Source organism: Eurosta solidaginis, chromosome 5 (genome assembly GCF_040869045.1).
Source record: "Eurosta solidaginis isolate ZX-2024a chromosome 5, ASM4086904v1, whole genome shotgun sequence".
In the NCBI taxonomy this organism is placed as follows: domain Eukaryota; kingdom Metazoa; phylum Arthropoda; class Insecta; order Diptera; family Tephritidae; genus Eurosta; species Eurosta solidaginis.
Genome location: NC_090323.1, coordinates 121,697,113 through 121,715,534, shown reverse-complemented (window position 1 = coordinate 121,715,534; position 18,422 = coordinate 121,697,113). Strand labels below are relative to the sequence as shown.

At 43.3% G+C, this 18,422-nt stretch overlaps 2 protein-coding genes across 3 annotated transcripts in view; one reads left to right on the top strand and one right to left on the bottom strand.

The window, feature by feature from the left end:
• Nucleotides 1-18,422, bottom strand: part of mus312 (mutagen-sensitive 312) — a 554,297-nt gene that overhangs the window by 202,788 nt on the left and 333,087 nt on the right. The window lies entirely within an intron of this gene.
• On the top strand, nucleotides 16,916-18,050 carry LOC137252869 (putative nuclease HARBI1). The gene is made up of 3 exons (XM_067788986.1): nucleotides 16,916-17,136; nucleotides 17,193-17,476; nucleotides 17,533-18,050. Exons 1-3 carry the CDS (start codon nucleotides 16,916-16,918, stop codon nucleotides 18,048-18,050), a joined length of 1,023 nt encoding a protein of 340 aa, XP_067645087.1.

Sequence of the window (18,422 nt, the reverse complement as noted above, 5' to 3'; positions counted from 1 at the left end):
TTTTTCGTATTTGGTATATAATTATGGCATTTTTTTCATTTTTCGTAATTTTCGATATCGAAAAAGTGGGCGTGGTCATAGTCGGATTTCGGCCATTTTTTACACCAATACAAAGTGAGTTCAGATAAGTACGTCAACTGAGTTTAGTAAAGATATATGGATTTGTGCTCAAGTTATCGTGTTAACGGCCGAGCGGAAGGACAGACGGTCGACTGTGTATAAAAACTGGGAGTGGCTTCAACCGATTTCGCCCTTTTTCACAGAAAACAGTTATCGTCCTAGAATCTACGCCTCTACCAAATTTCACAAGGATTGGTAAATTTGTGTTCGACTTATGGCATTAAAAGTATCCTAGACAAATTAAATGAAAAAGGGCGGAGCCACGCCGATTTAAAAAATTTTCTTTTATTTTTGTATTTTGTTGCACCATATCATTACTGGAGTTGAATGTTGACTTAATTTACTTATATACTGTAAAGATATTAACTTTTCTTTTAAAATTTGAATTAAAAAAAAAATTTTTTAAAAGTGGGCGTGGTCGTTCTCCGATTTTGCTAATTTTTATTAAGCAGGCATATAGTAATAAGTGTAACGTTCCTGCCAAATTTCATCATGATATCTTCAACGACTGCCAAATTACAGCTTGCAAAACTTCTAAATTACCTTCTTTTAAAAGTGGGCGGTGCCACGCCCATTGTCCAAAATTTTACTAGTTTTCTATTCTGCGTCATAAGTTCAACTCACCTACCAAGTTTCATCGCTTTATCCGTATTTGGTAAGAAATTATCGCACTTTTTCGATTTTTCGAAATTTTCGATATCGAAAAAGTGGGCGTGGTTATTGTCCGATATCGTTCATTTTAAATAGCGATCTGAGATGAGTGCCCAGGAACCTACATACCAAATTTCATCAAGATATCTCAAAATTTACTCAAGTTATCGTGTTAACGGACAGACGGACGGACGGACGGACGGACGGAGATGGCTCAATCGAATTTTTTTTCGATACTGATGATTTTGATATATGGAAGCCTATATCTATCTCGATTCCTTTATACCTGTACAACCAACCGTTATCCAATCAAAGTTAATATACTCTGTGAGCTCTGCTCAACTGAGTATAAAAACCCACCTCGAACCGATGACATTTTTGCCTTTTGGGTAATCTACTAACTCCCACGTATCATTTTTCACCAACGATTGATACTCCGCCTGCATACCTGCTTTCCACTGCTCGCCGTTTGCCGAATTTAACGCACTCGTCACGGAAACTGGGTTGGCAACCACTGAGTTTACACTCTCAGTCCCTTCCATCACGTATTTTTTTCGCGGTCGTCCAACACTACCACTTCTAACTATTCTCGGCCTTCCTCGTTTGCGTTTCGCTACGACAACGTATTCACCTTCTTCATAACTACTTTCGCTCGAATCAGTTTCATTTTTATCAGGTGCTAAAGCTTCATCTTGATGTGGCCCTTGCTCTGCTTTTTCTTCTGGTTCTTTTTCTTCTTCTTGTTCTTTTTCTTCTTCTTGTTCTGCTTTTTCTTCTTCTTTTGTGATTCGACTTTGATTAGATTTTATACCCTCTTCACAATCAATAAAATTATAAAGATCAGCGTCTTGCAATTCATTGTTTTCATATCCAAATGTATTTTCAAAAAATATTACATCGCGCGCAATCGTAATTGATCGGTTTGATCGATTATACAACCTATAACCTTTAGTCAAATCCGCATATCCAACAAACGTCAACTTCGTACCTTTTGGTTGAAACTTTGACTTATTCGACCTATTACACAATGCTACAGCTTTGCAACCAAAAACCTTTAAATGCGATACCGACGGCTTTTTGCCGGTCCAACGTTCGTATGGCGTTATACCTTTTATTAATTTTGTAGGACACCGATTTCTTATATAGGTGGCAGTACTTAAAGCTTCTGACCACAGGCTTTGGGGAAGTTTCGAATTCTCTAACATACATCGCGACATTTCGACGAGCGTTCGATTAGCTCGTTCAGCAACCCCATTTTGCTGCGGGGTATAACTAACCGTGGTTTGATGGCGTATACCGTGTTGCTTAAATAAATTCTCAAATTTTGTATTCACATATTCGCGACCATTTCAATTTACGCCCGGTCTGTTTCTCTGCTTCAACCATAAAGTCTTTAAACGCCTCGAATGCATCGGATTTTTGGCGTAAAAATTTCGTAACAACGAATCTCGAGTAATCGTCTATGAACGTTATAAAATACCGCGAACCACCTTGGGATGCCGTTCTCATAGGCCCACAAATATCTGTGTGCACTAGCTCAAGCACCATCACTCGTATAAATATTTGACAATTTTTTAAAAGGTTTTTTAATAATTTTGCATACCGCACAAGTTGAACAATCAAAATTTTTAGGCATATTAACTTTCAGTCCGTACACAATGTTCTCTTTCGATAAATCACAAATATCTTTTATATTTAAATGTCAAAATCTTTTGTGCCAAATGTCAATATTATTATTTTTGTTTTCATTTACCGCCGCATTCACGCACTCAACCTCACCAAAGTTAGCATAGAAAATACCATTCTCTGCCTTTGCTGTAAAAATTGTTTGTTTGTTTTTTGACTTCACTTCAGCCAGTCTTTTATTAAACTGTACACAGTAACTATGCTCAGGTATTTTGCTTACCGACAGGAAATTTCCATGTAAGTTTGGAACATAAAGCACATCAGTGAATGTTATGCTTCGCATTCTTCTTTTAATGTAAACTCTACCCATGCCCGTACCGACAACAAAATCAGCTGATGCAAGTGTAACCGTTTGTTCGCACTCTTCTATTTTTGAGAAAAATTTTAAATCATTACACATATGGGAGGAAACGCCGCTATCCAATACCCACATATTGCTATCTCGCAACTTTACATGTGAGCTCATACTCATTACCGCTTCTTTCTTTGTCGCTTTGCATTGTGACTTTATATGCCCCCTTTTACCACAAGAGTAGCATTTAACTGTACTCCAATCACGCGATTTTACTTTCGGCTGCTCAGTTATTTTACTGGAATTGCGCTCTGCCGCTCTTTCTTTCCCACCTTTTCTCCACCTGCTGGAATTCGCCGAAAATACACTCTCATTGTTACCGCCAAATTTTTCATTTCTCCGCCTTTCCTCTTCCAAAACTTTGACCTTCAATTGTTCGAATGTAGGCAAACTGTCTCTGCTTTCAATTGCAACAACAAAACTATCCATTTCGTCTGGTAGGCTGCACAGCAACAAAACACACAGCAAATCTTCCGGCACCTCAACGCCAATCGATGTGAGTTTGTCCAAAATAGTACTAAATTCGTTCATTTGCATGGCCATTTTTTCACCTGCATCAAATCTGAAGCGTACCAACTTTTTAAATAAGTTAACTTTTCGCGCTGGACCATCAGCGCTATATACACTGTTTAGCACCGTCCAAGCTTCTTTCGCAGTTTTGCAATGCTTTATGTGAATCAATTCTGACGGCTTCACACAAAGAGTTATATATGCCAGTGCCTTTTTATCTGTCGATTCCCACTTTGCTTTTCCGTCAGCATCGTCATCAGCTGGACACTTTGTTTCCACTACTTCCCAATACTCCAACGTGATGAGCAGGCTCTTCATATGGATGGCCCACGTGCTGTAATTTTCGGCACTGAGTTTTTCAATATGTGCCAGCGAACTCATAATTCACACTAAATAATTTAATAAATTCAATACCGGCCGACCAACGACAATTATTTAGTAAACGTATTAAAATCGCGACGAACGCCAAAAAAAAAAATGCTTATTATTTTTTAATTTTAATACAAAAATGGGTCTGGGCCCATAACCATTTATTAGAGTAGCGCACGAAAATAAAACACGACCGATTAGTTCAATTCATTTAATGGAAGTAAGAGCAATATTAAAAAATAGAATGCACAAAGGTATTACATATTAATATGCATACATATTTACGTATGTGTATGTATAGTGAGAGTAGTTAATTATTGCAGTTGGGATGTTAGGTGACAGTAAAGAAATAGTAGTAAGTCCTACACCATCAAGAATTGATGAAGGAAGGGTCCCCAAATGATCCCGAAATAATAGAGAAAAAGTCATGAAATGACCCCTAAAGGGTCTCCAAATGATCCTGAAATAGTCCCGAAAAAGTCCCGACATTACCCTGATGGGTTCCCGTACAGATACCGAAATCCATCCAGAAGTGATGCAGGAAGGGTCCCCAAATGATCCCGTATTAGCGCTGAAAAAGTTCCGAAATGACCCAGACGGGATCCCGGACGGATATCCAAAACCATCTAGAAATGATGCCAGAAGGTGCCCCGAATAATCCCGAAAAAGCCCTGAAATGACCCCGCCGGGATTCCGGACGGATCCCAAAAACCATCCAAAAATGATGCCGGAAGGGACCCCAAATGATCCCGAAAAAGTCCCAAAATTACCCCTATGGGATTCCGGACGGATCCCGAAAACAAATCAGAAATGATGCCGGTGGGTACCCCAAATGATCCCGAAATAGTCCCGAAATGACCCCGTCGGGATCACGGACGGATCCCGAAAAAGTCCTGAAATGACCCCGACGGGATCCCAGAAGAATACCGAAAACCATCCAGAAATGATACCAGTGGGTGCCCCAAAATCATCCCGAAATGACCCTTAAGGGATCCCGAGGTATCCCGGAAACTATCCATAAATGATGCCCGAAAGGTTCCCAAATGATCCCCAAATAGTCCCGAAATGACCCTGCGAAGATTCCGGACGGATCCCGAAAACCATCCAGAAATGAAGGCGAAAGGGTCCCCAAATGATCCCGTATTAGTCGCGAAAAAGTCTCGAAATGACCCCGACGGGATCCCGGACGGATCCAGAAAACCATTGGAAATGATGCCGGAAGGTACCCCAAATGATATCGAAACAGTTCTGAAATGACCCCGAAGGGATCCAGGGCGAATCCCGAAAACCACCCAGAAATGATGCCATAAGGGACCCCAAATGATCCCGAAAAAGTCCCGAAATGACCACGACGGGATCCCGGACGTATACCGAAAACCATCCAGAAATGATGCCGGTAGGTACTCCAAATTAAGAAGGGGGAGAGGGGGCGGCGGGTGTCACTGCTCACTTTGTAAGCCCTCGACTTATTTGACCCATTGAGTCTGTAATATTGGTGAAGGTCCGTATACGTAAAGTTATAATGTGTAAAAATTATTAAAAAGTAATTGTTCGAAGGAGTCGTGGGACCCGCACCCCCTTTTCATGTTCGAAAAAAATGTCGCTAGTAGACTACTGTCTGTGTCCCAAAAATCATCAAAATCCGTGAAGCCGTTCTGGCGTGATTCAGTCACAAAAACGAAAAAATACAATAATTAAATTATAACTGTCCCTAGGGGGCGGGGACCTCCCCCCTTTTCAAAAAAATATAGCTAGTAGATCCTTCTAGACTATTGTCTATATGCGTGCCAAATTTCATCCAAATCGGTCCAGCCGTTCTTGCGTGATTGAGTCACAAAGACAAACGTCTGGACAAACATTCAAACATCCAAACTTTTCCATTTATAATATACTAGCCTTTACCCGCGGCCCGTCCGCAAGGAAAATTTTAAATATATGGGCTATTCGCGTTAGCCTGCTTATTATCTGTTTAAAATTTTGTTTTCTGTCTAATGCATTTTATTTTTGTAATTGAGTAAAAAAAATAACTAAATGAGCTGATAACCTGATAGGATCCCAAATGATCCCGAAATTATCCAGAAAAAGCTACGAAATGACCCCAACGCTATCGCGGACGGATCCCGAAAACCATCCAGAAATGCCCCGAAAGGGTCTCCAAAAGTTCCCCGAATAGTCCCAAAAAAACCCGAAATGAGAGCGACACGATTCTAGACGTATCCAGAGAACCACACAGAAATGATCCCTGAAGGTGTTCCAAAATGATCCCGAAAAGGTTCCGAAATGACCCTGACGGGCTCCCGGGCGGATCTCAAAAACCATCCAGAAAATATCCAGGAAGGGTCCCTAAATTATCCCGAATAACTCCAGAAAAAGTTCCGAAATTGCTCCGAGGGGATCCACGATGGATCGCGAAAACCATACAGAAATGATTCCGGAAGGATTCCAAAATGATCCCGAAATAGTCCGGAATTGACCCAGATGGGATCCCGCACAGATCCAAGAATGATCCCGGAAGGGTGCAAAAACTATCCCGGAAAAGTAACAAAAAATCCCGAAATGGCTCCTACGGCATCCCGGACGGATCCAGAAATGATATCGGAAGGGTCCCCAAATGATCCCAAAATGGTCCCGAAATGACCCTGATGGATCCTGCAAACCATCAAGAAATTATGCCGAAAGGGTCCCAAAATGATCCCGAAATAATACAGAAAAAGTCACGAAACGACCCCTAGAGGATCCCCAAATGATCCCGTATTAGCCCCGAAAAGGTCCCGAAATAACCCGACGGGATCCCGGACAAATCCCGAAAACCATCCAGAAATGATGCCGGAAGGAATCCCAAATTATCCCGTAAAAGTCCCGCATTGATTCCGACGGGATCCCGAACGGATACCGAAAATCATCCAGAAGTGATGCCGGAAAGGTCCTCAAATGATCACCTAATAGTCCCGAAATGACCCTTAAGGGGTCATGGACGGATCCCATAAACCATCCAGAAATGATCCCGATATAGTCCCGAAGAAGTCCCGAAATGACCCTGACGGGATCTTGAACGCATCCCTAAATGACCCTGACGGGATCCCGGACAGAGCCCGAAATCCATCCAGAAATGATCTTGGGAGGGACCCCAAATGATCCCGAAAAAGTCCCGCAATGATTCCGAGGGGATCCTGATCGGATACCGAAAACCATCCAGAAGTGATGCCGGAAAGGTCCTCAAATGATCACCTAATACCAAAATGACCCTGACGGCATCCCGGACTGATCCCAAAATCCATCCAGAAATGATCTTGGGAAGGTCCCAAAATTATCCCGAAATATTCTCGGAAAAGTTCAGAAATTACCCTGACGGGTTCCCGGACGAATCCTGAAAGCCATCTCTAAATGATCCCGAAAGTCCCGAAATGACCCTGACTGGACCCCGAAAGGATCCCGAAAACTATCCAGAAATGATGCCGGAAATGTCCTCAAATGATCACCTAATAGTTCCGAAAAGACCCTGACGGGATCCCGAACGGATCCCGACAACTATCTAGAAATGATGCCGAAAGGGCCCGCAAATGATCCCGTATTAGTCGAGAAAAAGTCCCGAAATGAACCCGACGGGATGCCGGACGAATCCCAAAAACCATCCAGAAATGATGCCGGAAGGGACACCAAATGAGCCCGAAAAAGTCCCGCAATAATTCCGACGGGATCCTGAGCGGATACCGAAAACCATCCAGAAGTGATGCCGAAAAAGTCCTCAAATGATCACCTAATAGTCCCAAAATGACCCTGACGGCATCCCGGACAGATCCCGAAATCCATCCAGAAATGATCTTGGGAGGGTCCCAAAATTATCCCGAAATAGTCTGGGAAAAGTCCAGAAATTACCCTGACGGAACCCGGACGAATCCTGAAAACCAATCTTAAATGATGCCGAAAAAGTCCCGAAATGACCCTGATGGGACCCGGAAAGGATCCCGAAAACTAACCAGAAATGATGCCGGAAAGGTCCTCAAATGATCTCCCAATAGTTCCGAAAAGACCCTGACGGAATCCCGAACGGATCCCGACAACTATCCAGAAATGATATCGAAAGGGCCCGCAAATGATCCCGTATTAGTCGAGAAAAAGTCCCGAAATGACCCCGACGGGATGCCGGACGAATCCCAAAAACCATCCAGAAATGATGTCGGAAGGGACCCCAATGATCCCGAAAAAGTCCCGCAATTATTCCGACGGGAATCTGAACGGATACCGAAAACCATCCAGAAGTGATGCCGGAACGGTCCTCAAATGCTCACCTAATAGTCCCAAAATGACCCTGAGGGCATCCCGGACAAATCCCGAAATCCATCCAGAAATGATCTTGGGAAGGTCCCAAAATGATCCCGAAATAGTCTCGGAAAAGTCCAGAAATTACCCTGACGGGTTCCCGGACGAATCCTGAAAGCCATCCTTAAATGATCCCGAAAAAGCCCCGAAATGACCCTGACGGGATGCCGAAAGGATTCCAAAAACTATCCAAAAATGATGCCGGAAAGGTCCTCAAATGATCCCCTAATAGTTCCGAAATGACCGTGACGGGATCCCGAACGGATCCCGACAACTATCCAGAAATTATGCCGAAAGGGTCCGCAAATGATCCCGTATTAGTCGAGAAAAAGTCCCGAAATGACCCCGACGGGATCCCGGATGAATCCCAAAAAACATCCAGAAATGATGCCGGTAGGTATCCCAAATGATCCCGAAATAATCCCGAAATGACCTCGTCGGCATCCCGGACGGATACCGAAAATTATCCAGAAATGATGCCGGAAAGCTCCACAAATGATCCCCTAATAGTCCCGAAATTACCCTGATGGGATCCCGGACGGATCCCGAAAACCATCCAGAAATGATGCCGGAAGAGCCCCCAAATGATCCCGAAAAAGTCCCCAAATGACCCCGACGATATCCCGGACGGATCCCGAAAACCATCCAGAAATGATGCCGGAAGAGCCCCCAAATGATCCCGAAAAAGTCCCCAAATGACCCCGACGAGATCCCGCACGGATCCCGAAAACCATCCAGAAATGATGCCGGAAGAGCCCCAAATGATCCCGAAAAAGTCCCCAATTGACCCCGACATACTCCAGAAAAGGTTCCGAAATGGCTCCGAGGGAATCAACGACGGATCGCGAAAACCATACAGAAATGATTCCGGAAGGATCCCAAAATGATCCCGAAATAGTCCGGAAATGACCCAGATGGGTTCCCGCACAGATCCAGAAATGATCCCTGAAGGGTCCAAAAACTATCCCGGAAAAGTAACAAAAAATCCCGAAATGGCTCCTACGGCATCCCGGACGGATCCAGAAATGATCTCGGAAGGGTCCCCAAATGATCCCAAAATGGTCCCGAAATGACCCTGATGGATCCGACAAACCATCAAGAAATTATGCCGGAAGGGTCCCCAAATGATCCCGAAATAAAACAGAAAAAGTCACGAAACGACCCTTAGAGGATCCCCAAATGACCCCGTATTAGCCCCGAAAAAGTCCCAAAATGACCCTGACGGGATCACGAAAGGATTCCGAAAACAATACAGAAATGATGCCGGAAAGGTCCTCAAATGATCCCTTAATATTCCCGAAATGACCGTGACGGGATCCCGACAACTATCCAGAAATGATGCCGAAAGGGTCCGCAAGTGACCCCGTTTTAGTCGAAAAAAATCCCGAAAGGACCACGACGGGATCACGGACGAATCCCAAAAACCATCCAGAAATGATGCCGGTAGGTATCCCAAATGATCCCGAAATAGTCCCGAAATCACCTCGTCGGCATCCCGGACGGATCCCGAAAATTATCCAGAAATGATGCCGGAAAGGTTCCCAAATGATCCCCTAATAGTCCCGAAATTACCCTAATGGGATCCCGGACGGATCCCGAAAACCATCCAGAAATGATGCCGAAAGGGTTCCCAATTGATCCCGTATTAGTCGCGAAAAAGTCCCGAAATGACCCCGACGGGATCCCGGACGGATCCCGAAAACCCTCCAGAAATGATGCCGGATGAGCCCCAAAATGATCCCGAAAAAGTCCCAAAATGACCCCGACGAGATCCCGAAAACCATCCAGAAATGATGCCGAAAGAGCCCCCAAATGATCCCGAAAAAGTCCCCAAATGACCCCGACGATATCCCGGACGGATCCCGAAAACCATCCAGAAATGATGCCGGAAGAGCCCCCAAATGATCCCGAAAAAGTCCCCATATGACCCCGACGAGATCCCGCACGGATCCCGAAAACCATCCAGAAATGATGCCGGAAGGGTCCCCAAATGATCGCGAAATAGTCCCGAAATGATTCCGGAATAGTCCCGAAAATGTTCCAAAATAACCCCGACGGGATCCCAAAATGATCCCGAAATAGTCCCGAAAAAGTCCCGAAATTACCCCGGCGTAATCCCGGACCGATCCCGAAAACCATCCAGAAATGATCCCGGAAGGGTCTCGATATGACCCTTACGGGATTACAAATAAGGTGAAGCTAATTATAAAACCATGTTAATAAGGCAGCAGGCGCATTGGAGCGAATAAAAAGTTAGATAGAAACATACAGGTAAAGCTAATAAAAGCGTGCTAATAAAAACAATTGATGGAGGTCGGATGGCGGGAGTAGAGGAGAGGACCACTGATCGTTCCTCCAAAATTGTCTAGATCTCGTTCTGTATGTACCAGATACCAAAAACTATTGATTTAGGAGAAAATTAAATTGAGTTATAACAATTTATGGATTTTACACCAGAGGGGGAGATAAAGGGGGCGGGCGGAGGGTGTCACTGTTTACTTTGTAAGCCCTCGACTTATTTGACCCCTTGAGTCTGTGATATTGGTGAAGGCCAGTATACGTAAAGTTATAATGTGTAAAAATTATGAAAAATAATTTCTCGAAGGGGTCGTGGGACCCCCACCCCTCTTTCCATGTTCGAAAAAAATATCGCTAGTAGACTACTGTCTGTGTCCCAAATTTCATCAAAATCCGTGTAGCCATTCTGGCGTGATTCAGTCGCAAAGACGAAAAAATATAATAATTAAATTATAACTGTTCCTAGGGGGCGGGGACCACGCCCCTTTTGAAAAATATATAGCTAGTAGATCCTTCTAGACTATTGGCTATATGTGTGCAAAATGTCATCCAAATCGGTCCAGCCGTTCTTGCGTTATTGAGTCACAAAGACAAACGTCTGGACAAACATCCAAACATCCAAACATCCAAACATCCAAACATCCAAACATCCAAACATCTTAACATCCAAACTTTCCCATTTATAATATATATTAGATTAGACTAGCCTTTACCTGCGGCCCCGTCCGCAGGGAGAAAATAAAATATATGTGCTATTCACGTTAGCCTGCTTATCAAGTTATCTGTTTAAAAATTATTTTTGTCTAATGTATTTTATTTTTGTAATTTAGTAAAAAAAAAAGAACTAAATTAGAAGATAAGCTGAACGGCACGCTTTCATGAATAGTACAATACAGTTTTTTCGAATAAAAAAAAAATACATCTTGTTTTTAAATTAAATTAAGTGATATGAGAGGGGTGAAAGAATTACTACTCATAGAACAAAGGAGTGAAACTACAATTAGTTAAAACCAAAGAGAATTTTTTAGATGAAAATAGTGTTGCTTTTTCGGGTATTTAGTTGGTTAAAATATTACAAAAAGTGTAATTATAGTTATAACAGTTCGTTACACGATTCATTTAAAAAACTCAAAAATAGAACGAAAAAGCTGTGTTAGATTGAAGATAAAACATACCGAATTTTAATTGCGAATAATTAGCAGCAAATCCACGGCCATAAAAGCTCATAATTTAAAAAGGCATGGGTGCAGAACTATCGGTTGCGAAGAAAATGATCCCGGAAGGGTCCCAAGATGATAATAAATTTCCCGGACAGATCCCGAAAATCATCCAGAAATTAACCAGGAGGGGTCCCAAAATGATTCCGAATTAGTCCCGAAAAATTCGTGAAATTACCCTGACGGGATCCAGAAAGCCATCTAGAATTGATCTCTGAAGGGTTCGCAAATGATTGCGAAATAGTCCGGAAAGAGTCCCGGAAAAACTCCGACGGAATCCCGGACAGATCCCGTAAATCATACAGAAATTATCCCGGAAGGGTCTCAAAATGATCCCGAAATAATCCAGAAAAAAGTCCCGAAATAGTACCGAAATAACTCCGACGGGATACCGAATGTGATCCAGAAATTATCCCGGAGGGGTCTCAAAATGATCCTGACGGGATCCTGCAGGAATCCCGAAAATCATCCAGAAATTATCCCTGAAATATCTATCCTCAAATGATCCCGAAATACTCCCAAAGTCTCAAAATGTTTTTGACGGAACCCGATATAGCCCTGAAAAAGTTCCGCTGACGGGATTCCGTATGGATCCCGAAAAACATCCCGAAATAATGCCGGAAGGGTCTCCAAATGATCTCGAAATAGTCCCGATTTGACCCTGACGGCATCACGAAAGCCATCCGTAAATCTGGAGGGATCCCCAAATAATCCCAGAAAAGTCCCGACGGGATCCCGGACGAATCCCGAAAATCATACAGAAATTATCCCGCAGGGGTCCCAAAATGATCCCGAAATATTCCCGAAAAGTCGCGAAATAACCCTGAAGGGATCCCGGACGGAATCCCGAAATACTTCCAGAAACGATGCCGAGAGGGTCCCCAAGTGATCCCGAAATAATACAGAAAAAGTCACGAAATGACCCCTAAAGGGTCTCCAAATGATCCCGAAATAGTCCCAAAAAAGTCCCGAAATAACTCCGACGGGATCCCGGAGAGATCCCGAAAATCATGCAGAAATTATCAAGGAGGGGTCCCAAAATGATTCCGAAATAGTCCCGGAAATTCCCGAAATGACAATGACGGGATCCCGGACGGATCCCCAAAACCATTAAGAATTGGTCTCTGAAGGGTCGGCAAATGATCCCGAAATAGTTCGGAATAGTCCCGAAAAGCTCCGACGAGATCCCGGACAGATCCCGAAAATCATCCAGAAATTATTCCGGAGGGGTCTCAAAATGATTCCGAAATAGTCCCGAAAAAGTCCCGAAATTACACTGACGGGATCCCGGACGGAATTCCGAAATACTTCCAAAAACGATGCCGAGAGGGTCCCCAAATTATCCCGAAATAATAGAGAAAAAGTCACGAAATTACCCCTAAAGGGTCTCCAAATGATCCCGAAATAGTCCCAAAAAAGTCCTGAAATAACTCCGACGGGATCCCGGAGAGATCCAGAAAATCATGCAGAAATTATCAAGGAGGGGTCCAAATGATGCAGAAAGAGTACCGAAAAAGTCCCGAAATGACACTGACGGGATCCCGGACGGATCCCGAAAACCATCCAGAATTGGTCTCTGAAGGGTCGACAAATGATCCCGAAATAGTTCGAAATAGTCCCGAAATAACTCCGACAGGATCCCGGACAGATCCCGAAAATCATGCAGAATTTATCAAGGTCCCAAAATGATTCCGAAATAGTCCCGAAATGACACTGACGGGATCTCGGACGGATCCCGAAAACCATCCAGAATTGATCTCTAAAGGGGCCGCAAATTATCCCAAAATAGTCCAGAAAAAGTCCAGAAAAAACTCCGATGGGTTCCCGGACGAATCCCGAAAATCATTCAGAAATTATCCCGAAATGGTCCCAAAATGATCCCGAAATAACTCTGACGGGATCCCGGACAGATCCCGAAAATCATCCAGAAATTATCCCGCAGGGGTCCCAAAATGATCCCGAAATATTCCCGAAAAGTCGCGAAATAACTCTGTGGGATCCCGGACGGATCCCGAACCCCATCCATAAATGATGCCGAGAGGGTCCCCATATGATCCCGTAATAATACAGAAAAAGTCACGACAGATCCCGACACGTACAGATCCCGAAATCCATCCAGAAATGATGCCGGAAGGGTCGAAATGACCCTGACGGGTTCCCTAACGGATCCCGAAAACCATCCAGAAATGATACCGAAAGGCTCCCCAAATGATCCCGAAATTATGCCGGAAGGGACACCAAATGATCCCGAAAAAGTTACCATTCAGAAATGATGTCGGAAAATACCCCAACTGATCCCGAAATAGTCCCAAAATGATCCCGACGGGAGCCCGGACATATCCCGAAAGCTATCCAGAAATGATGCCGGCAAGGTCCTCAAATGATCTCTTAATAGTCCAGAAATTACCCTGACGGGATCCCGGACGGATCCCGAAAACTATACAGAAATGATGCCGAAAGGGTCTCCAAATGAGCCCGTATCAGTCGAGAAAAAGTCCCGAAGTGACCCCGACGGGATCCCGAAAACTATCTAGAGATGATGCCGGAAGGTACCGCAAATGATCCCGAAATGACCCCGACGGAATCCCGAACGGATCGCGAAAACTATCCAGAAATGATGCCGGAAAGGTCCCCAAATGATCCCCTAATAGTCCCGAAATTACCCTGCTGGGATTCCGAACGGATCCCGAAAACCATACAGAAATGATGCCGAAAGGGTCTCCAAATGATCACGAATTAGTCTAGAAAAAGTCCCGAAATCACCCCGACGGGATCCCGGACGCATCCCGAAAACCATCTAGAAATGATGCCGAAAAATACCCCAAATGATCCCGAAAAAGACCCGAAATGACCCCGACGGGATCCCGAAAACCATCTAGAAATGATGCCGGAAGGTACCTCAAATGATCCCGAAAAAGTCCCAAAATGACCCCGACGGGTCCCGAAAACCATCCAGAAATGATGCCGGAAGGAACCCCAAATGAACCCGAAAGAGTCCCGAAATGACGTGGCGGGATCCCGAAAACCATCCAGAAATCATCCCGGAAGGGTTTCGATGTGACCCTAACCATGTTAATAAGGCAGCAGGCGCGTTGGAGCGAATGAAGAGTTACATAGAAACATACAGGTAAAGCTAATAAAAGCGTACTAATAAAAACAATTGAAGGAGGGCGGATGGCGGGAGGAGAAGGAGAGGACTACTGATCGTTTTTCCAGATACCAAAAACTATTGATTTTGGAGAAAATTTATATTGAGTTATAATAATTTATAGAATTTACACCAGAGTTGGGAAGAAGGGGGAGGTGGGACGGAGGGTGTCACTGCTCATTTTGTAAGCCCTCGACTTATTTGACCTATTGCGTTGTAATATTGGTGAAGGTCAGTAAAGGTAAAATTATAATGTGTAAAAATTATAAAAAGTAATTGTTCGAAGGGGTCGTGGGATCCCCACCCAAGGGGGCTCGAAAAAAATTTCGCAAGTAGACTATTGTCTGTGTCCCAAATTTCATCAAAATCCGTGTAGCCGTTTTGGCGTGATTCAGTCACAAAGACGAAAAAATACAATAATTAAATTATAACTGTTCCTAGGGGGCGGGGACCTCCCCCCTTTTGAAAAAAATATAGCCAGTAGATGCTTCTAGACTATTGGCTATATGTGTGCAAAATTTCATCCAAATCTGTCCAGCCGTTCTTGCGTGATTGAGTCACAAAGACAAACGTCTGGACAAACATCCAAATATCTAAACATCCAAACATCCAAACTTTCCCATTTATAATATATATTAGAAATATATTAGATTAGATATTAGATTGTTATGAATATTAGCAAAACTAAGGGGTGCTGCCATCTCCAGGCCGATGCTAAGCAGTGACGTGAATTCACATCAATAATTCAATCATTATGTATCTACATAAACGAATCAATAATTGCGTCTACACATATGTACGTATACGAGCAGCGGAGAACCAATGCATAAACACCCGGTTGCCTTCATCGAGTATGGGAGAATGAGGATGGTCAATGCAAGAAGAAACTGATAGTTGTTCCCAGGAAGAGGATTCCAGACGTGCTCAGCGAGCTGCATAATGGTCCAAGTGGAGGTCATCTTGGAATTAAGCAGAGATTCTATTGGGTTGGTTGCCGTCAGTCGGTCACCGAGTGGATTGCCAACTGCGAGGTATGCAACAGAGCGAAAGGGCCCAAAACACGAAGTCATGGCCAGATGAAGCAGTATATTTAAGGTGCACCATTTGAAAGGATCGCCATGGATGTCGCAGGTTCATTTCCTATTAGCAAGCACGGAAACAAATACGTACTGGTGGTTATGGATTATTTCAGTAAATGGCCAGAGGTATACCCAATCCCAAACCAAGAAGCAGAAACAGTAGCAGAAGTGGTTACAAACGAATGGGTTGCAAGGTATGGTGTACCAATGGAGTTACATTCTGACCAAGGCAGGAATTTTGAATCAGCTGTGTTCCAAGAAATGTGCAAGAAGTTGGGCATTCGGAAAACACGGACAACTGCATTGCATCCTCAGTCCGATGGTATGGTGGAACGTTTCAATAGAACGTTGGAGGAGCATTTAAGGAAAGTAGTAGACAAGTACCATAAGGCCTGGGATACACACATATCATTATTCTTGATGGCCTACCGATCGGCAGTACATGAGACAACGGGCCAAACTCCCGCAAAGGTAATTTTTGGCAATGACCTTCGACTGCCAGCTGATTTGAAGTATGGGATAGATGCCGATGCGGAGAGGAATGTCAAGAAATCCACCGGTGTCTCGGAAGAAGAGCTGAGAGAGATACACGATCTGGTAAGGCAACGAGCAAAGATTATGAGTGACAAGATGAAAGCGAGGTAGGATAAAGCAATTAATTCGGAAGGGTTTCAGGAAGGAGATTTGGTGCTGCTATACAACCCACAACGGAAAAAAGGTTTGTCCCCGAAATTGCAGTGTAACTCGGAAGGCCCATACAAAGTTGTAAAACGGATCAACGATGTAGTTTACCGCATACAAACCATGGGCAAACCACGAACCAAAATGAAAGTGGTTCATTTGGAGAGGCTAGCAGCGTTTAGATCGAGAGATTTGTCTAATCGGGACGATCAGACTTAGGTGGAGGGCAGTGTTACGAATATTAGTAACACTAAGGGCTATTTTCACAGTGGCAAGTTAACTTACATTCCACAGTTAACTATTGATTCTCAATTTCACTGTAGTGAGTTAACTAAAAGTTTACTGCCCAATGTTGGCGAGTTAAACTCTAGTTAGAAATCAGCTGATTGACTTTGAAATACATATTTATTTATTTATTAATTTGACGTTGACTTTGAAATAGAAATTTTAAATGCAAATTTTATTTTACGTTGCCCGGAATAAAATGGACCGTTTTGACTATCAGGAATTGCAGGATATGAACGATGCAGAAGATCATAGTCTTGCTAGAAGAATAATTGTCCGTAGAAGCAAAACTATTCGCGAAAGAACTGTGTTCTCAAACTATGATGAGAAGGATTTTCGTGATCGGTTTAGATTGACTAAAGAAGTAGCTTGGGCTGTATTAGCTAAAATTAAGGATAAACTGGAACACAAAACGAAATGGTAAGCAGCTACTTTGGTAGCATTGCAGAAATCACTGTAATGTTTCTAAATCGTAGGAATAGTGCCTTAACCGCTGAAACAATGCTGCTAGTTACTCTTCGCTTTTATGCAACTGGAAGTTTTCTGCAAACAGTAGGCGATCTATGTGGAGTATCTACAACAACAACTTCGCGCGTAGTTATAGTTGTCTCCCACAACTTAGCGCTACTTGCCAAAGAAATCATCTGTTTTCCCTCTGATGAAGAACTTCGAAGTATTCAAAAGCAGTTTTATATGATAGCTAAATTCCCCCGGGTTATAGCTGCTATGGACTGTACGCATATAAAAATTAGTTCACCTGGTAAACTAACTCGAAAATTGTTTCCTTCATTGGTTATTGGAAATGTATTATTACAGGAGGAGATGAGGCTGAACTTTATCGGAATCGAAAAGGGTGGTTTTCGTTCAATGTTCAAACCCTTTGTGATAGCACTCTCAAGATATTGGATATTGTAGCGCGGTGGCCAGGATCCGCACATGATGCAACCATTTTTCGAAATTCTCGTATATGCGCACGTCTTGAAAATGGGGAGTTCCAAAATGGAATCGTTGTAGCTGATAGTGGTTATCAAAATACAAATTGGGTATTAACACCTTTGTCACAATGCAATAGTCCAGAAGAAAATCTTTATAACGAGTCCTTAGTTAGAACAAGAAACTGCGTTCAGCGTTCGTATGGCGTATGGAAACGTAGATTTCCAGTACTATCACTAGGGTTGCGAATAAATATAGCAAAAGTTGAGAGTATTGTTGTCGCCACTGCAGTTTTGCACAATATTTTCTGTTTGAATAGAGATTGGGAGCCTCCACCTTTATCGCCAGGCGTTGAAGACATTATAAGAAGCACCAGCTTACAATCATTTACCAAGCATTAGCCGAAATAATCATATGAGACTTACTTTAATTGATCAGCATTTTTCGAACTTATTTTAAATAATGACATGTACATACATACTGTAGTAGAGCAAACTCGTACTTATCCAGAATCAATCAGCCTGCGATGGGTCTCCACATGACACAAACCATCTTTTTAACTGTGATGTGGAGCCAACAGATCTAACGGCACACTGTATGGTCCAACCCTTTCGAAGCAGCTGTTTCCCTTCGACTCCCGTTAGATGATTTCGATGACAACCTATGAGTGGTAGTGGCAGTCTGTTCTATGTACCGGAGCGACTCGGGATTTTTTCCGACCAAGGACTGTTATTTCAGTGTAACCCCATTTAATTTGTTGCGTACCTCCCACA